This window comes from Peromyscus eremicus, chromosome 3 (assembly GCF_949786415.1).
Source record: "Peromyscus eremicus chromosome 3, PerEre_H2_v1, whole genome shotgun sequence".
In the NCBI taxonomy this organism is placed as follows: Eukaryota; Metazoa; Chordata; class Mammalia; order Rodentia; family Cricetidae; genus Peromyscus; species Peromyscus eremicus.
This window is the reverse complement of record NC_081418.1, coordinates 44,844,763-44,866,574: the sequence shown is the minus strand read 5'-3', so window position 1 is coordinate 44,866,574 and position 21,812 is coordinate 44,844,763. Positions and strand designations below refer to the sequence as shown.

General features: G+C 36.3%; 1 protein-coding gene across 1 annotated transcript in view; it reads right to left on the bottom strand.

Moving 5' to 3' along the window:
• Window positions 1-21,812, bottom strand: part of Exoc4 (exocyst complex component 4) — a 755,612-nt gene that overhangs the window by 655,147 nt on the left and 78,653 nt on the right. The window contains exon 6 of the mRNA XM_059257532.1: window positions 10,002-10,245. Within this exon, the coding sequence (XP_059113515.1) occupies window positions 10,002-10,245 (244 nt within the window). The remainder of the gene's footprint in view (window positions 1-10,001; window positions 10,246-21,812) is intronic.

The window sequence follows — 21,812 nt, the reverse complement described above, 5'->3', positions numbered from 1 at the left end:
GTGAGATAAGACTATCTGAATCTGAATTTAACATCCTGGGAACCTTGGATTAGTCATTTGGCTGGAAAACTCATGTTGGCAGCCAAGAAGCTGCCTTACTTGGTCACAAAGCAGACACACAATGAAGAAAATTGGTTCTTTTCTACTATTTATCTGCTGAGACCCTAAAATCAGGGTTCTCCATTTTCTCACTGACAGACAAAGCAATAACCACAGAATATTTATCTCCCTACTGTTACACTCTAGAAGGTAAGGAAGTACTACACTCAGAGTTAATATTTTCTATGAACATTAAAACAAATCAGTCATCAACTGTATCGTATCAAGATGGTCTTGTATTTCACAGAAACATTTGCTTAATAAGCTCTGATAACCTAGTATCTTTCATTTTAAACAGGACATAACCTCTACTTAATCTTCAAGGTTATCTAAAAGCTACTTTTAAGAGGCAGAGATGATTTTTATCACTTATTACTTCAAGTAAAAAATAAAGATACTATTTGAAAAATGCTGATTAATTCTCCATCTGCACTATGAAAAGAACAGAACAACACTATTAACGATACACAGTGAATGAAGACTAGCAATGAACGGCCCTGGCTCTAGTTCGTTCTTTCCTGTTTCCTTCCCTCCTTGTCAAATCAGGCTTCTGAATTCAGGAGAGATGACCTTGAATGAACTTCTAATTCTAATGTGTGGCAAGATAGTAGCCAAAATTAGAAAATAGGTCCTGTCCTCCTTCCTTTTAAATTGAAATATCAAAGTTGCTCTTTTAAAGGCATTTTCCCTATTCCAAAGCAGTACTTCATAATAGCAGAACATTAAACACAACTACCCATAAACGTTCTTCTGTGTGATAACATACCTTAAGGTTCAGGATTCTTGGTACTTGGTTGTATGTGACTCTCAGTGTACAAATGTACAAGGCCACTTGTATGGTGGCACTCCTCTGAGCTCCTGGCTTGGCTCCAGAAAGCAGCACCTAGCCCTAATCCTTCCTTTGTTTAGCCACACCTTTTGTTTCTCTTACCTTTTGTTTCTTTTATCGCCCTATGTGAATCTTATTTGAGAGTCAAGGATCAGAGAGTCCCCCAAGGATCAAAGGCCTATGCAAAACTTGGTCCAGGAAACCTGGAAAACCGAGGTACCTAATAATAATTCAAGTAATTTGCACCTGGCATTTGGTCTCTGGGAGCTCCTTTTGGGTTGCCCTGAAGGTATGGAAATTAACTATCTAAACTATAAAAAAAAGAGTAAATAAATATGCCCTAGGTGAAGGGAGAGTGCTTCAGTCCTTTGAGGCTGGACGCCACCCCCCGCTGCAACCATGATAGGCTAAATTCATTCTTAAGATGCCTCTGTGTCTTCATTCTACAGACCCCCGTGTACCCACACACTCATGTAGCGACCACACAGCTACACACTTGAGTAATTTTTGAGGTAACTAAATTTGAGTCTCAAGTGAGCTAATCAGGACTCATTTCCTCTGTGGCTGCCGATCCCATTCCTGTACAAATTCAGTAGCCTCTGAGAGCCTACCATGAATCACAATGCAGAGGGGCATGCAGCAAGAGAATGGGTATGTCAGTACAAACACTTCCTCAATCTGAGAAAAATCAAATTCAGGTCCAGGAAAGGAGGTAGAAACCCATGTATATAAGGTAGCAAACTTACACAGTGAAAGAGGCCACTTCTAATCTTAAATCTACCACCAGTAAGCTGAACTGTCAAATTATTTCAGATTTTACTTCTCTTTGGACAAATCTGGGATTGGTAATAATATCCCTCCGGTGACGAAGCCAGTTGTGAGACTGACTCAAGTGAGATGCCAAATGGCAGCCTGCTTTGCAAAGCTGAGTGTATGCCTCAGAATCACCTAACAGAGTCCTTATGGCCGGCCCTGCACCCATACTCCAGTTTACTCACTCCCCACTTCCTAGTAAAATACTATCTTCTTTGTCTCTTTATCATAGCTATTTACCTGTTAAAAGTATTAGGCATGATCCTAAACCACACTACAAACACAAATTTAACCCCCATCTTACAAACTCATTGGACCATAACAAGGGGGTAGGCCAAAAGCTCAAGGGGTCCGGATAGCCTGAACTATACACGAAGGGGTTTTGATCACACCTGCATTGCTCCTACTCATCACCAAGAGGAAATTCTCAATTGATCAGAGTATTTGTCTGTCCATCTGTCTGTGAGGTGACCTTGATACAGCATGAAGGGTGACACTGAAATACAGTTATAACAATCCATGAAAGAGATTACTCTGTTCCCTTGCTGTGGGATGGTCTGTATGTCAAGTGTGTTGCTGATTGGTCAGTAAATAAATCACTGATTGGCCATTGGCTAGGCAGGAAGTATAGGCGGGACAAGGAAAAGAATTCGGGGAAGTGGAAGGCTGAGAGAGAGACACTGCCAGCCGCCATGAGGACAAGGAAGATGTAAGGTACCAGTAAGCCATGAGCCACGTGGCAAAGTAAAGATTAATAGAAATGGGCTAAATATAAGAGTAAGAGCTAGACAATAACAGGCCTGAGCTAATGGCCAAGCAGTTTAAATAATGTAAGAGTCTGTGTGTTTATTTTATAAGTGGGCTCTGGAACTGGCGGGACTTAGTGGCGGGAGCTGGAGAGAAATTCTCCAGCAACATCACACCTGCATTGCTCCTACTCATCACCAAGAGGAAATTCTCAATTGATCAGAGTATTTGTCTGTCCATCTGTCTGTGAGGTGACCTTGATACAGCATGAAGGGTGACACTGAAATACAGTTATAACAATCCATGAAAGAGATTACTCTGTTCCCTTATTATTATTATTAAACATTATTCCCTTAACATGTCCAATCTCTAATTTAAACCTGATATACAAGAGACAGCAAGAACAGATTGTTTTTTAACTCTGTCAAATGTAAACAAAGCTTTAAGAAATTTATTATTGAGAAGTAATTCCAGCCCATTCAATCACAAGCCCTTTTTCTAGAGACTACAAGCAAAGGACAATGTACAACCAGAAAGCCAGCAATCCAACTTCATGTTTACAAGGTAACTGTGAACATACTGATATTTCTCACTCACTTCATCTGTTATAGAGCTGTTAGTAATTAACATTTAAGTCTTAATTAAAGTACAGAGACTTAAGATCATCCATGGTAATGAATTATCTACCTTAGTGAACAATAAGTCCCACACTCAAAACAACTATTTTCTTTCATTTGTTTAAAAACAAATAGTACAGCCATGAATGATACATGCTCATTAAAGAATGGTGGAGTTTCTTCCCTATGTCCCTAGTTCATTCTTCATACCCTTCAATATTTAATAGCTGGGTGTATTTAAAGCATGTTCTCACTGATACGTGTAATCAAAAGTAGAGATTCAATCAAATGGAATCATAATCACTGAAGTTAAATTTACTTGCTTCCTGCTTGCTTTGATTTGAATTAACTCTTCATCTAAATCGCATTGAGGCCCTTCCTGATTCTAAGCATGTCCAGGTGCTACATGCCATGCCTAGGAATGGCTACCAGAAGCCACAAGGACAAATGCCTGACCCTGCTTCAAAGCTGAGCTCAAATGACTTTTCTGCAAAATAAAGTGACCAATTTCTACCAGGTCCTACGTTTTAGACACTCAGAAGAAGAGTAACTAATACAGACAGAAGAGTTGAAAGGAAATGCTATTATCTGAAAGGGAAACACATGCCTGATTCCAGCCATAGGTCTAAAGAAATAACAAGAAATATTTCATTTTTCTCTTGCCACAAATATTATACTTGTACTATGAAGTTAACCTTGGAATATGAGCCTTTCGACTTCCTCATAGACAATATCACTTTATAAGCATGCCTTTTGAAATCAGTAGGTCCTCCTACTGAGTTCTAGACTCCAGATTTTTAAAATATTGTAAAAGTATACATTTTCAAACTTTATAGGAATAATCCCATGCATTTTTGAAAATGCTAGTCTTCACAGGCTAAGAGACAGGAGGTGGGGGAGGTGGTTGGAAATGAGATGAATATTAACCCTGGAAAGAACTAAAAAGTGGGTAATGATCGGTGTTAGAATTATTCAGCAAGCACAGAACTACCCTGTCAATCAATTACAGGACAGACACATAGCAGGCCGAAATGAAAGGAGTGAACAGCACACTACATCTCCCCCTTTTTGTCTAAATAAGAAGGTTCTAACGTAATACAAGACTATATACAAAGGAATGGTTATCATTCCTTTGTATATAGTAATGATATTATTGTCCAGGAATAATGAGGGATAATGACCTAGATAAGATGGAACTACAACCAATGCAAACAATATCAAGCAAGAAACACATACTAAAATCCAGAGAAGTATAGAGCATGGGTAAATGGCATGTTACAAAGATCATTCCAAAAGGTGTCCTATCTTAAAGAACCTAAATCTAATACTTAATATATTCTATCTACTAAGTTGTAATTATAACTGCTAGTCTTCAATCCCATCAAAGACCTGAGAAGAAATATAACGGTACCTGAGAAATGGTAGATGGATGCAAGCAACTTTCGGGAATCTTGCAAGAGTAGACCGAGACAGCTGGCAGCCTGGACAGTCACCTAATGTTTCTCAGCATTGTTGGTGCATTCAAATTGGCTACAGGCCTAAAGTATCTGACAGACCATTTTCAGAAGCAGGAATTCTGAAAGACCATCTTACCCTGTCTTGGCAGAGTACAGTGGTCGCTTTCCTTGTGTCCCGCTTGTCCAGAAAGGACAGCATTGCATTTGTACTGTCAGCTGTCGAGGCAAGGGCAGTTCTTTGCCCAGTAGGCCATTTTGTGCCAAGAAGACAAACTTCCAAATGGAAATGTCTTAGAAGCCCAACATTCTCTCGGGATCAAATTGGTGCAGCCAGGAGCAATTGTGTCTCACATCAACAGAATTCTAAGTTATTTAAATGCCATATTCTCTAGGTCTATGAAGTGTTTGAAGATTACCTGTCCATCTGATCTATGTATCTGTAAATCTGGATAACCTAACTAACGTAACTATAGAGATGACAAGCATAGGTGACTATAATGCTATAAGTCTTATCTACCAAAATAACCTAAGGACTAAGGCTTCACGCAAACAAGGTAAACAGTCTATAATCAAATGTATGGTAAAGAACGATGACTTCAAAATTGTAACAATACACAAGATGTTTATAACAGAGGTAGGAGTATATAGTGCGATATGCATGCAATATGACAATAATCTTAAATATATATCAAATTTATAACAGAGGTAGGAGTATGTAGTGCGATATGCAATACGACAATAATCTTAAATATATATCAATATACTGAATATCCTAAACAGAAGTAGAACATACATAAAATATGACAGATATAAATTTACATTTGTATCAATATACAAATATTTCAAATAAGAGTAGAAATATATGTGCATTATAACAAATATAGTTCTGTATTTGTATCAATATACAAATTATCTTAAACAGGAATATAAAAATAGTTTACATTTGTATCAACATATAAGAATCCATAACAGTGCAAATTACAGTGCAAATTATTTAAGGCTGCTATTTTACTAAATTTGTTTATTAGTATATACAATAATCTACCATAATATCTTATACCTATCCATTCTATTTCTTCTTTTCCCTTTTTTCTCTTCTCATCTTTTAAGGTATAATCAAAAAATAAATAACCAAATATATACAGATAGCTATATATAATAAAATATTCTTTAAAACAAAGCCTTATGGAGCTATGACATTTTGCTAAACTAAAATTCAGTTTCATGATTGATCCATACCCCATAGAAGCTTTAAATTCACCCATTTCTTCCTGTCCTCTTCCAGGCCAGCAGTTTACCAGTGTAGCAGGCCTTCAGCATCTCTCTGCAATGAGTTTTTGCCTTCAGATATACACCGAATAGAGTAGCTGTCATGTGCAATCCAATCACCACCACCTCCTCTGGCTCACTTCCTTATTCTTGACAAGATCCAATACTTATGAGAACATTTTTTTCCTTCAATGTTTTCCTCTCACTTTTGGTATTTGTGAACTACTATAGAACTTCTTCTGGCTTCTTTGACACAATAATAATAATATGAAAATCTCATTGGCTAGATTTTTGGGAATAATAAACAAGACAGTAAAAATTGAAGAAACTGGTTCTAAACTGCAGAGGCTGCGGCCACATTGGTCATCTAAAGTTGAACACATTGCCTTGCCTTTGAGGGGAAAAATAAGTAGCAAATGGTTATGCTAGGTTAGCAAGGTACCTATCACCGAGTTAACACTTACCAAGTCAGTAAGAGCAGCTGAACAGCTGCTGGGCATTTCCCTTTACCAGTGTACAGAAGCTTATAAACATTACAGGTAGTGGAAGAACCAAAAAGATAAAATATTTCTCCTATGAATATGAATAAATGGATAGTTTGAAAAATAAAAAATAAAAAGTAGCTCACCAAAATGATTTTTTAAGCTGATGAAGGAAGTATTCTGGCTTTGTATAAATTAAAGCAAGATTGAATTCAATAGCCTCGTTCAATCTCCATTTCCAGCAAAATACCACACAACATTAACTCGCTTTGCATAAGACAAATGGAAACAGGCCTACAATGCATTACAACCACAATATATTTAACAAGATGGAGATGAACAATGAAACTTCCAGGGAAACTTACAGTACTGATACCTTGCCTCAGAGCTGCATTTGCATATAAATGTTTTACAATAATTTATTTCATTAGGGTTAGCCAGAGAATGAGCATGTTGGGAATGGATGGGGATTTTGCCTATATTCCAATTTTGCTTAAGGTTTTGAAAACAGATTCTTCTATCTCCAGTAATAATAGGCTTGAGGTAGTAAAATAACAATAACAATAATGATGACACTAATAATGCCACTGTGGTTTTACTTCCTTCTGAAACAGATGTCACAAATATCTCAGGAAAGTTTCAACATATAAGTATCATGCATGCCTCATGGAATAATTTGATAATATCCTTTCCAAAGTTCCAAGGCCCTGGAAGCAACAATTGCTAATCACTTCGGAATGATTGTGATTAACTTAAGAAAAATAATTCTTGAGGAGTTTTAAGGGACCTTACAACTATCAGAAACTAGGGGCCAGAGGTCAGCTCAGAACTGTCAGTCATTTGGAATCCCAGTCCAAGAATTTAGTCTTTGATCTAATAACATGGTTTATCCCCAAATGATTATTTTCTCTGTTAATATTCTATTCATAATAAAGGATTCTGGCCAAAAATATGTAGATTTTGGCTTTTATAAAATGGAATTATGTTATACAGAAAAACAAAAACATTTGTTTGCTTCTTAGTATTCAAATGTACTCTGCCTACAAAAAGAAAGAAAGATAGAAAGAAAGAAAGAAGGAAGGAAGGAAGGAAGGAAGGAAGAAAAGATCTTTCAAATAAAAAAAAAAGAAAAGAAAAGAAAGAGAGAAAGTAAAAAAGGTCTCTACTACTGCTGACTCATTCCTCACAGAAAACCATTTAGAATTTCCTGGGGCAAGGAGCTGACTTTCTACTTCTATTGATGTAATCTTTGCTCCTAAATTCTGGAAACAGCTGAGGCAATAGAAGAGAAAGAGGTCAAAATCCTATGAAAGACACTGTTTTTAGGGCAACTATAATGAGAGCTGCAGGAAAGTTATTGATCTGTGCCCTTTGCTTTATTTCCAGTATATATTAATGTTATTTCCCTATGAAATTTCAGTCTATTCATCTGGGCACTTGCAACAACACAGCAAATAGCAAAGCAGAATTTTAGCGTATTCATTAGCAAAGTGTCAAAAGGTCTTTGCAGAAATCCAGGCACCAAGCAAAAAAAGAAGAAAAGCAAAGTTCAATTTTGAATCTCTGAATCACAACATGAGTGATGAAACACATGAAGATTGGAGAAGGCACCAATAATAAACATATGCATTGGTATGTAAATGCATGTGTATGATGTTCTAACTAAGCATTATAACCATTAACCTCATCTAAAACAGGCAACCCTGTAAGGCACCAGGAGCTCCAATACTGTCAGGTCTGCTCTCCAAAATCCATGTTCATCAACCATCTGTTTTGATGCATCTATAATGGTAGACAGGTAGATAGTAGTTTGAAGATTTTTTGTTGTTCCTTTACCAATTACAGTACTTCTGAATTAACTTCGTAAGAGAATTATTTTTTAAAGATTTTTAAGTCAATATCAGTATTATTTAAATATCCAAAAAAATTCAGAAAATATGAATAGAATACATTAGCTTTTCCAAAATACTAAAATAAGTCTGAGACCTGTGGTGCTATTGTGTTCCCTAAAATATTGTACACCCTAATAAACTTATCTGGGGTCAGAGAACAGAACAGCCACTAGATAGACATAGAGGCCAGAAAATGGTGTCACACACACCTTTAATCCTAGCATTCCAAAGGCAGAGATCCATCCGGATCTCTGTGAGTTTAAAGCCACACTGGAAACAGCCAGGAATGGCGGCACACGCCTTTAATCCCAGGAAGTGATGGCAGGAAGCAGAAAGGTATATAAGGCGTGAGGACCAGGAACTAGAGCCTGGTTAAGCTTTTAGGCTTTTAGCAGCAGTTCAGCTGAGATTCATTCTGGATGAGGACTCAGAGGCTTCCAGTCTGAGGAAACAGGATCAGCTGAGGAACTGGCAAGGTGAGGTGGCTGTGGCTTGTTCTGCTTCTCTAATATTTCAGCATTCACCCCAATACCTGAGCTCCAGATTTGTTTTTATTAATAAGACCTTTAAGATTCATGCTACAGAGGCCGTCTAGGTTGAGTTAGTATTCCTTCTCCTTAATTCTGCCTAGTGTCTGTTTTTAAAATGTGTGCATGTTAAGTAAAAATAGCAGAGTTTAGTGGCACATTAAGCAAAGTATAACCCTTTATGCATTACCATCTCACATGTACAACCATTCAAACAAATGAGAAAATTACTTTTTCTCATGAGACTTTTTTTCCCCTTGAGACAGTGTCTCCCTCTGTAGCCTAGGCCGCCCATGACCTCCAGGTCCTCCTGCCTCAGACTTCTGAGCACTGAGATTATAAGTACACACCACCACATCAATTTGCCTTCTGTTCTCCAAAGAAACTAAAATCTTCACTGATGGTTTTCTCTCCCATGCCACTGCAGCCTTATATGCCTGGTGTGTGTCAGGGAAGAAGGGTAGACGTGAAGGAGGCAAAAGTGAAGAGATCACTTTACAGTCAATCTGATTTTTTTTTTAACTAATAATTTCAAATACTACCATACAATACTGGACTACTGTTCCCTAAAATCTGACTTGAAAAACACGTTCTCCCAGGGTATAATAGCCACCTCTAGGGATCTGAATATAATTGCCGTGTTATCATATGAAACAAAAACTTTGAAATTCAAATCTTACTTATTGTTTTAAGGAAATACAGAAATATCTACTATTTTCCTATTCACAAATATCACCACATGATGAAGAGGAAAACACAAGACAGAGAAAAGGCCACAGACTTCAGGATCACATAGCCATGTATTCAATTCCAAGACCAGCCAGCCTCCAAACATAAGCTTGGCTAACTACAATCTGAGTCTCAGTTCTTCTAATTATAAGATGTGGTCACTAATAACTAGCAAGAGAGTAACAGTGAAAACTAAATGAAATAATACACACAAATTATCTCAGAGACAGCTTGGTACCTAACACATGTTCAACAACTGCTCCATTCTTTCCTGCCTTTTATTTATTAACATATGTGGTAATAAACACTCTTCATTAGAAACAGGCTTGTATCTCTCATTCAATGTCTGTGAATATGGACAGTAGGCGTAAATTTTCTCAACAAATCAAAGCAAGATAGACAATGCCTGGCCTAAGTACGTATGGAATATAGTATTCTCAGCTCAAGAAAATAACCCACCTGAAGATAAATTATTTACCCTCCACCTTAGAAAGTATACAAGAAAAAGAAAAGCCAACACCAGACTACACCCTCGTCTACCTTGGTTGGTTGTCCACAGTGAGGCTCTCTCCCCTCTGATAGCCACTGTCTGCCACCTGAGTGGTTGACCTCTTCACGATCTGCTTTAGCTCCTGCTCCAAACGCTCTTTAATGGCTTTAACTGTCTCAGGGATCTTCTTCAGTCTGGCCAGTCCCTGGATAAGAATTCCCATGAAAAGAGTGCTGTTCTCCTCTGGATCACACTCCAAGTCCTCCTTGATGTCTTGTAGGTTCATCTCCCTCACTGCAAAAGAAAAGCACACCAGAAATATCAAATCCAGTTTCCACATTAATTCAACAGCACGGCAAGACTAATAAAAATCACTGCTTTGATTATTCTCTTAAAGGAATCAGAGAAATTTTCTATTATATTAAGTTACATAGTAATATGCAGCAGCCCCCAATTCAAACTAATTGATTAGTAATGAATGTATAAGCACTTATATATGAAGATGCGAATCTCCAGTTTTACAAAGATTATTTTGACCCAAGTCTGTTGATAAATTAAGTACATGCTGTCTCTAAAATACCATACATGGTATTTCAGGAGAACTCTAGGGACTCAAACACCAATCTCAACTTCCTACTCATTAGATAAAAGTGATAATCTGAGGGAATAAAATATGTTATAAATACATGTAAGGGGCAAAAGTATACAACTACAACAAATAAAAAAGAAATGAAGAGAAACATATGGAAGAAAACAACATATGAGAAGAGTTTGAGGAAAAATATAATAGTAAAGAGGTACTGAATAACTAAAAAAGAAACCATATTTTCTTCAAACATATGTGTGACTTGGCATGGTGACCCATACCATGCAATCCCAGCTCCCGAGGGGCTGAGGCATAGGGACTGCATTTCAAAGTGAGTGTGGGCTAGGTAGCAAATTCCAGCCAACTTTGCATACATAATGAGACCTTGTTTATGAAAGTGAGTGAGACAGAGAGGTGTGTGTGTGTGTGTGTGTGTGTGTGTGTGTGTGTGTGTGTGTGTGATTTTTCACAGACCTTTGTTATAATCAAGGAAAACCTTCTGACAAGTTATATTATATGCCAAATATCCCTATAGTTCTTTATACTATAGCCTCTACCCAAACCATCTGTTCTTAAAAAGGAAGACACAGCCTCACACTGTAGTTCTTAACCCCTGTGAGTAGGTGGAGAGGATTATCTGATGAGCTGAGATCTTTGTCCCTACTAAAAATTACATGATAAAAGCCCTATTAGGGCTGGAGAGATGGCTCAGCAATCATGAGGACTGGAGTCTGTGTTCTAGCATCCATGTAACAACCTAGATATCCCTGAAAATGCCTGTAAGCCCTAGATATCAAAGCCAAACAAAGACAGCACAAGAAAGCTACAAACTAAACCAGTATCTAATATGAACCATATTTCTCAACTACATATCTATATACCCATAATGATTCATTATTCACAGCATTCATTATTATAATGGCAGCATTATCCATAATCGCCAAATTTAGAAGCAACCCAGGTGCTCACCAACACATGAACAGATTAGCAAAACGTGATCTACATAAACAGTGGCATGTCATTCCACTTTAAAACTGGGGAAGCCTGACATACTGCAACATGGATGAATCTTGAATACATCATGCTAAGTGAAATAAGACTGTCACAAAAGACAAATACTTCATGATTCTACTTATGATGAGGTACTTAGTGGGGTCAAAATTCCTAGAAACATAGTAGAAGGTTGTTTGTTAGGAACAAGGAAAAGGAAGAAAAGAATAGTTACTTCTTAACAGATACTGAGTTTTGAGTTCTACAAGATGAAAAGAACTATGCAGATGGATGGGGGTACTGTCGGCACACACTATGAATGTACTAAATACTACTGATCTATACATTTTAAATGACTAAAATATAAGATTAATGATGTGTATATTTTAACATAAAATATGCACTTAAATATGGACCAAAGGTATTTTAGTAACATGCAAGATACAGTTACTTATGCAAGCTCATTCTTATGAATAAATCCTCTATATATTTGTTCATGATGTCTTATTAGACTCATTAGGCTCCCAGAAAGTCAGAGAGAGACCATATTCATAGGGCATTCAGTACAATAGAGTATGTTTAATGATACAGTACTCAATAAAAATAATGTCTAATACTAATGAAACTGGAAGTAGAACCCAGAGGCTTAGCCTCAAAAGATAAAAAATCTGAAGACAAGTTTTTAAAACATCATCAATACTTCCAAATCTAATGTTATAAAAAATATACATTTCAGTTCCTGGTTTTGTTTTATACATGAAGATGTGAGATACCTCAGGCCACAGAAATACTCTATCTAGCAAATCCATCCCCACAGCAAGGCAAGGAAAGTATTCAGCAGCAGGGAGCCGCCTCAATTCAGCATGGAATAGGAGGAAATGAAGCTGAACTACAAGAAGAGCTTCAGGCAGGAAGAAAAGTAATGGAAATGTACCTGTTCAAAATGTTCTTTGTAAAAAGCACACCTACGAGTCACAAACAGGACACATACAAAGAGCCACCTAGACATCACAGCTCCCTGCCTATGGTAACTGATGATAATATAAATATAGTTTATAGTAAATATAGTTTATAGTAAATATAGTTTAAGTCAATATGGCCTGCAATGACATGGCATATAGCTACTTAAATGCACACTAATATGAGAACTAGGTCATTAAAAAGCAACACATAAGCAAGATATGAATAATGAAATGCCATGGCCATAAACAGCACATCTGTTTAAAAACTTAGCTTTTTGTTGTCTCCTGAAATTACCTAAGGCATAAATACTTAACAGATCCAATATTAATTGATTTATATTATCTATTTCACTTACATCAGCTGAAAATTAAAAGGCAATGTAAAAGGGTAATATAATCAACGTGACTAGTCTAATATTCACAAACATCTACAAGGTCAGACAGCATCACTAAGAAAAAAATGCAAAAATAATTTAACTGAAATTCAATAAGGCTTCATGCAATACTCATAACACACTTGTGCATGTTTCCAAACTCATGTCCACATCATTTCCAAGCACCTGAATTGCAATAGCGGATACTCAGTATATAGGTATTAGATATTTTAAAGCTAGAAATATATTACTTTCATCTCCAATTCTCTTATCCTCAACTTTATATTGTTCTAAAGATCCTAACAACTAAAGATGAATCAAATGTAGTTTCTAGAATCTTACTGCCAGATAGGCTAATGTAACACACTAAAGAATGAGGATGGCTTTTACCTTATCCGTCCTACAATCCTGCTGGCTACAAGTATTTATTATTTTCCACACCACTTTGTTTATACAGACCTAGGCGGATACAGACAGAGACAGCGGAGGACAAACATGGAAGGAGGGTCTCACCTGACTGGATGGACGAAAGGATTAAGGAGAAGATAGCTAAGATACCTTCTCAAGCTCTAGACTTCCTTATTCACATTAACTCTCCATCTCTGGTTACATGGCTTAGAGCCTGTTATATGTATACCTGTATTACTAACAGCACATAAAAAAAATTAGCAGATAAAGGCCCGGGCATGATGGCACACACCTGAAATAATCACAAGACGAAGACTACCCAGGGATATACAGAAAGACACTATCCCACAGAAACTGAACAAAAAATAACAAGCAAACAAGGTGAATACTCTATTCATGAAGCTAAATACTTTTTGTTTAATGACTTTGTAAATGAATATAGAAAAAAAACTAGACCATCAGCCCATGGCTGCTTTCTTTCTTCAATATTTGTAAGATAAAATCAGCAATTTGTATCATGGCTTACCACACACACACAACAAAACTGCAGAAGACAAGGCCCTTTAATTCATTGTTGAATATGCCATATCGTATCATTTAGCACTACTGCTTGTACATGTTAATTAGGGCATGATACAATGGCATTGTTTACTACAGGAACTCTTGACAGATGTCATTCATTATATTATGCACAATATACAAATTGTGTAAAGTTATTATACAGTAAATGATTTAAATCTATGTAATTTGAATTACATGTTGTATTTAAACAATATTAGCTCTGTATAAGAAAAGAACTGTTTGCCAGTATTGAGCAAAACTCAATATAAAGAGGAGCCTTTGTAACAACAATTAATTAAAAAAAAAAAAAAAAGAGGCCATGCATTTGAAAGAGAGAAAGGAGGGTGCACAGGAGAGTTTGGAGGGGAGAAGGCAAAGGGAGAATGACGTAATTATATCATCTCAAAAAATAAAAGGAGTAAGAAAATCAAGGAGCCTTTGAAAAGTTGTCAAGCCTAATTGGAGCACTAAAGTATCAAACAAATTACCTGTCTACAATGCTACACCACAGATGGGACCTGACAGTAGTCTTGAAAACAGTAAGAAATTGCCACTAAAAAATAATTTGTGTGCCTCAAAAAGCACACTGTAACTCATATTTCTGAGATATCCAATTTGCTTATTACATAATTATACATAAAATATAATTCCTGAAATTGAAAGGAAATAGTCTGGCTCAAAACAGACAGTAACATTGCTGAAGACAAGAAAGGTGAACAATGAACGGAGCCAGGGTGTGGAGCCAGTGATCTCCTGATGGAAAGACAGACAAGAAAGCTAAGACTGGCCCATCTGTGTTAGCTAGCAGACCCTTACTGTGCTCCACTGGCCTGAAAAATCCATTCACTGTGGGTGCCACAAGCCCAGGAGCAAAGCAAGCTCCTACTTCAGCTAGAAAGCTAGTAGATCTCCCCCAGTTCTCATCCTCCATTCTTCTTTGCAGAAATTCCTGGTCAAATATATATCTTAGTATCACTCCTTTCGCCAGTGAAAAATGACTCCTTACATATTTTGTTCTAATTAATGCACCCACTGGTGCAGAGGAGAACAGTAACTGAAGCACTGGTTGCCTCTGGAGTACAGAATCTTGATTAGGGTCTTTCAAATGTTAACTAACTACCCCTGGAGTGTAGATTCCTGATTAAGGTACTTCAAAAATGTTAGCTAAGAACCCCTAAGGTGCAGATTAAATTACCTTAAAGAAACCTACAGACAATAAAACACCCCACTCCAGAAAAGAGGCTGCCAAAAAGGAGACTATCTGAGGTAGACAGAACAAGGATATCAATTCACAGAAAAGGACTCCACCCTGCTGACCTGAAAGCATTGAGTGTACACAGGTACACTATGGACTAGTGTTGGCCAAGAGAGAAAGACAGTAAACTTGTTTAAAGCAATGATAAAAAGTATTTTAAAACAAAACAAATGATCTACTGAATCCTTTTATCATGGAACAGAGCTTAATACCCATTAACTCATTTAGAGCAAGGACCTTTGAAGATCCAGAAGTAACAATCACAGAGGCTGCTAAAATAAAACTGGCATACAGGATAAAGGGAGGGGTAAGAACAGATGAATAAAATAACTGAGAGTTCACACTGATAATCAATAAAATATACTGGTTTGCAATCCATTGTCGATACTCTTTAAGTCCAATTATTTAGGTAAACAGCAGGATATAGAGAAAAAGAGTAAGAGCTTAAAGTCATATAATTCTAGTTTTGATTATCTCTATACTTTCCAGGTGTGAGATCATGCTCAATTATTTAATCTTCCATGATCTCTACCCTTTCATCTGTAGATATTTTATTATCAATCTTACAGAGTTGTGCTTAAATAAAATAGTATGATATCAAAACTCAACAACAAGAAAAGTATTGAAAGGGTATATATTGCAAACTTCAGCTTTGTGAACTGCCAGATCAGCAATGTGACTGTTAGGTCCCCCATCCCTTGGTATTTTCTTCAATAACTATATAGGACAATAAGAATAAACAAACCACAGAAAAATCATCAATAGGTACATAGATAGATGATAGGTAAGATGACAGATATATGGATGGATGGATGGATGGATGGATGGATGGATGGATGGATGGATGGATGGATGGATGATTGATAGATAGATAGATAAATAGATAGATAAATAGATAGATAGATAGATAGATAGATAGATAGATAGATAGATAGATGATAGACAGGCAGATAGCTTGAAGGAGAAAAACTGCTCCAAATTCAAAACAACTGTAACTTAAAATAATATTCCTAGAAAACACATCCCATGCTCAGCCCTGCCTTTGCACTGCCACAGTCAGGGTGTGCGTCTATGTGCGCATGTGTGACACTGGGGAAACTAATCTCCTCTGGCAGTGTGGAAGTCAGGGGGCAACTTCGTAGTCTGTTATCTCCTTTAGTGGGCTCCAAGTACTAAATCCATTCGGTTGCCAGGCTTTCACCACAGGTGTAAAGCTTTACCTGAGCCATCTCACAGACCTTGCCACAGGTTTTGTAGCTGGCAAAACTAAATGGTAAATAACTATAATGAAAAGAATTCATAATATTAAGGATGATACAAAATCACTGCAAAGTCATCATCATAAAAGACAACATCTATTTGTGGTTACAAATACAAAAATCTTATCCAAGTGGATTGGTGCATTGACTACAAGGAAAGGGATTTAAAGACAAGCACAATCCAAAAGAGCAGATTTTAAAGTATAGCTTATAAAGGAGGGCAGTAAGACTAAGACAAAGAAGAAGAGAGAAATGCCTTCTGGCTAATGGACAGTTAAGAAATAATTTTAAAAATGTAATGGACTCTTATACCAGACAGCCAAAATTCAGACAATATACAACCTTTCCCCACCACCAAAACAATTTTTTTAAATCCATAAATATGTCTAGACTTTGTTATACTAACAGAAGAGGGAGCCAATGAACTGAAAAGTGTTTAAAGTACTCCTGTGCCACAAAAAACGAGAAAAAAATATTGAACAACTCATACTGGCATACCATAAAACAGTCAAAAAAAAAAAACCTAACACCACTACACACAATAAAAGAAAAAACACAAAACACAAGAAAACAAGAAGGCAACACACTAGATGTAAACAATATATTCAAATAAAAAATTTGAAGAAATGTTAAGCTACCTTTTGCCAGAAATTAACAATCTAAACATGGACATGAATAAAATATAGGAAGATATAAAAAGTGACCAAACTCAGGGAAAAGGTAAAATGAAAAGACAGTTATCTCATACATGTTTTAAAAGTATAAAATGTCCATAAGAAAATTTAAAAGATATTTCAGATAAAATGATTCAGAAAAAGGTGGGGAAAAATAAGATTTAAAAGATCAAAGAGAAAGTAGTTTAACAGGAAACAAGGCACAGAAAAAAATAACATTAGCATGAAAAATACAAAATTAAACACTAAAACAGACTCATTATATAAAATTACAAACCAAGATTTTTACCACAAATTTTCTTTTTTTTTTTTTTTAACTTACAAAGGTCTATTGGGTATCTGGGAAAACGTACCCCAAATAATCAACTCTAAAATGTACCTAGGTGAAACTAATAAATGTCTCAAATTAAAAAGAAAATCTAGCAGATTACATCAGCATGGTCCTGCAGTCCTAGGTACTCAGAAGGCTGAGCAGGAGGCGACTTGAGGCCAACTGCTTAAACTATTTTCCATCTATTAGATAAAAAACGGGAAAGCACGGCAGATGTCATACTAGAAAAGCTGTTGGGAAACAAGCCCCACACACTGGTGATGGGAAAGCAGCCTAGCACTATTCTACTAAAGATGATTCCACGCACCTCCTAAACTAGAGGTGGACACTCACCCTTACCTGGCACCACACACAAAAAGTTACTCTAAATAGATCAGAGCCCTAAGCATAAGATCTAACACAATACAACTCATAGATGAAGACAGAACAAAAGGCTCAGAAACCTATTTAACAAGGCTTCCCTACAGATGACACTAAAAGCACAGGCAACAAAAGGAAAGACAGATGTGACTTCATCAAAATTTGAATGAAGGTCTACAATGGACACAATCAACATAATAAAACAAACACAAAACAGTACTTGGAATTCATATATCTGAAGAAGAGTTAATATCTAAAATAAAAAACACCTACAATGTGCCAATAAGAGAACAAATGCCCCAATTACAAAGTAGGCAAAGGACATGAGTAAACAATTTTCAAAGATGACAAACAAACAGGCGATACATACATAAAAAGATGTTCAACATCACTAATCACTAGGGAAATGCAAATTAAAACTACAATCAAATATAACCTCAGACCAATTAAGATGTCTACTATCAAAAACTAAGAAAGAAAATGACAAGTGTGAAGAAACAGAACCCATATGCAGTGTTGATAAGAACATTAAAAAAGTGTAACTGCAGCGAGAACACTGTGACTATTTCTCAAAAAACTTAAAAATAGAATCACCATATGATTCAGGAAATCTAGTTCTGGACACCAACTCAAAAGATCTAAAAGGGGATGATAAAGAAAATATTTACAGCACAACACTGCTACAGTAGCCATGAGGAAGAAGCAACCCAAGAGTCTATAAACAGGTGAGTGGACAAACAACACACAGTGTCTGAGCAATGGAACAGTGTTGAGCCTTGAGGAGGAAGAACATTCTGACACACATTACAACATGGGCTTACCTTAAAAGATCATGCTGAGCAAACTAGCTAGTCACAAAGGACAACACTGTGATTCCACTGGTATGCAGTGTACAGAGCAGTCACTCACAGTGACAGCAAGCTCATGCTCCATGGCAGGAGTTAAGGAGGGAAGAAAGGAAGAGCTGTTGCTCAATAGGTACAGACTTTCAGTTCTGAAAGATGAACAAGCTCTAGACAAAAGCTGCACAGCAGAGTAAATACACCTAAATCATTGAACTTAGAGATGGTGAAGATGGTAAATTTCTAATCAGAAACCTACAGAAATTTCTTCAAAATAGAACACAGTATGAGTAACAAAAATATTAGTAACAAACACAAAATAAATTCTTGTATTTTATCTGATCATAGTGGAAAAAGCTAGAAGCTAATAACAAGAAAAACTAAACACATAGAGATTAATTAATACATTCTTGAATAATCATGAGTCACAAAAATCAGAGAGGAAAATTTTAAATTCCTAGAATCAACTGAAAACAAAACCACAACTTTTCAAATCTTCAGAGATACATTAAAGGCAGTTTTATGTGATTTTACATTTTAAAAAAAATTGAGAGACAACAAAACAAAAATAAACAAACAAAAACCTCAAAACAAAAGAATAAACCAAGCCTGAAATAGGGAGATAGAAAAAAATAAAGAATAGGGCAAAAATTAATGAAACGGAGACTAAAGAAGCAGCACTAAGAAGCACTGAACACAGAGTTAGTTACGAGAAGGTAAATAACAAACCCTCAGCAAAATAACCAAAGGAAAGACAGAAAAATCTCAAAGAAGTATAATTAGGAGCGAAACAGGGGGCACTACCACAGATATCAATGAAATCCAGAAAACAATTATGGAATTCTTTGAAATACTAAATAAAAAAAAACAGGGGGTCTAGAAGAAATGAAAAAATTTATAGATATATATGACCTGCAAAATTAAGAAAAGAAAAAAAACCAACAGGCTGATAACTAACCATGAGATTAAAGTAGTAATAGTTTCAAGAAAAACTCAGAATTCTCTGCTCAAGGATGTGAAAGAACAGGCATGTTCTTCAAAGTATCCCATTACAAAAACAGAGGGAAGGAATACTCCTGAACTCATCCTACAATGTCAGTATTACCCTGACAACAATACCAGATAAAGACAAAAGAAAAACAAAAAATTATAGGCCAATTTCTTTGACAAACACAGATGCAAAACTTCTCAAGAAAATTCTTACAAATCAAAGATCAAGAACATTCAGAATTATCTATTATGACCAAATTGGTTTTATCCAAAGGATGAAAAGATGGTTTTAACATATGCAAACCAATAAGTATAATACAGCACATAAACAGGTCTAAGGACAGAAAACACATGATTTTCTCAAAACATGCAATAAAAGTCTTTGGCAAAGTTCAACATCCCCACATGATAAAAGCCATAAAAAAACTAGGAATAAGCTGTGCAGTGGTGGTGCACTTGGGAGGCAGAGACAGGTGGATCTCTGAGTTCAAGGCCAGCCTGGTATACAAAGTGTGTTCCAGGACAACCTCCAAAGCTACAGAGAAACCCTGTCTCAAAACCACACACACACACCCCTAAAAAAAGAAACTAGGAATAGAAAGAACATACCTCATCACAGCAAAAAGCAAGACATAGCAAACCTATAGTTAACAGTATACTGATTGGGGAAAAAATAAAAGCATGTCCCCTAAAATCAAGAATGAGACAAGGAGCCGGGCGGTGGTGGCGCACGCCTTTAATCCCAGCACTCGGGAGGCAGAGCCAGGCTGATCTCTGTGAGTTCGAGGCCAGCCTGGGCTACCAAGTGAGTTCCAGGAAAGGCGCAAAGCTACACAGAGAAACCCTGTCTCGAAAAACCAAAAAAAAAAAAAAAAGAAGAAGAAGACAAGGGTGTCCACATGTTCCATGCATACTCAAATCAGTGCTTGATTTCTTAGGCTAAAGAGAGAGATGAGGGATAGAGACAGGAAAGGAAGAAGCTAAAGTATTCCTATTTACAGAGCACACTATGCTACACTTACAGGACCCTAATATTCCACAAGAAATCCTCATATCTGATACTTTCAGCAAAGTAGTAGGATACAAAGTCAACAAACAATTCAGTACATCATATATACCAATAATAAACATATTAAAAAGGAATCAGAAAAGTTTACAATATTCAATAAAAGCAGAAGGAAAATGTGAATAAGTATACCCAAGGAGGTAAAAGATTTCTACAATGAAGAAAACTTTAAGAAACTGATGAATAGCCTATAAATGGGAAGACATCCCAAGTTAAATGATTGGTAAAATTTTAGTGTAAAAATGATTGCAGTAACAAAAGCAATCTACAGATTCAATACAATCTCCATCAAAAAGATCCCAGACAACCAAAGCATCTAAGGGGAGGGGAGATGCTGGAGATAACACAGTACTTGACTTCAATTATACTACAAAGCAACAGTAACAGAAACAGAGTGACAGTAACACAGAAACACACATATGAAACAGAATAGAGGGCCCAGAAATAAACCCATGTATCTACAGTCACCTGACTTATAAAAAGACGCCTGTCTAAATTAGTCATTGACAAACAGCAAAAATGTGGTCCATACATACAATAAAGTTGTGTTCTGCCCTAAATAAGACCAAGACAATGTTCTTAGAAAGGGAAATGGATGGAAGAGGGGATAATCATATTAGATTTAAAAAAAGGCAAACTCTCGGGAAGACAAATACCACAAGAGTTCTCTTCTACATGTATTTTAAAATATGTGTATAAGACATGAAAGTGGAGGGGACTGTTTGCTAGGAAGAAGAGCTGTAGGTAAGGAGTAAAGAATGGAAAAAAGGTAGTGGAGAGCTGGCCATGTTCAAATATAGGACATGACTATATGAAAATATTAAAATGAAACCCATCATTTTAAATAATTGATATTCTGTAGTTTACAAAACAGGAAACAGGGATGAGGAAGTACTAACCTAATGGGACTCACACGTTAATGGTATATTGATCTCTAAAATATGAATCATATAATCTCTTCTTATAATATTTGTAGTAAATATATTTAAATAAATAAAATCTGGTCTTGATTGTTTTTATATTATTAATATATGGCCAGTAACTTACTATTCTATCTGGCTTCCCTTATATTTTTCTTCGGTTGTACATATGATTTATCATAGACATCAACACAGGCATTTAATAAAAACAAATACAAAAGGAACTGGAGATAATCCTAAACAAAATCAGCCAGACCCAGAAAAACAATGGAATACTTGATTG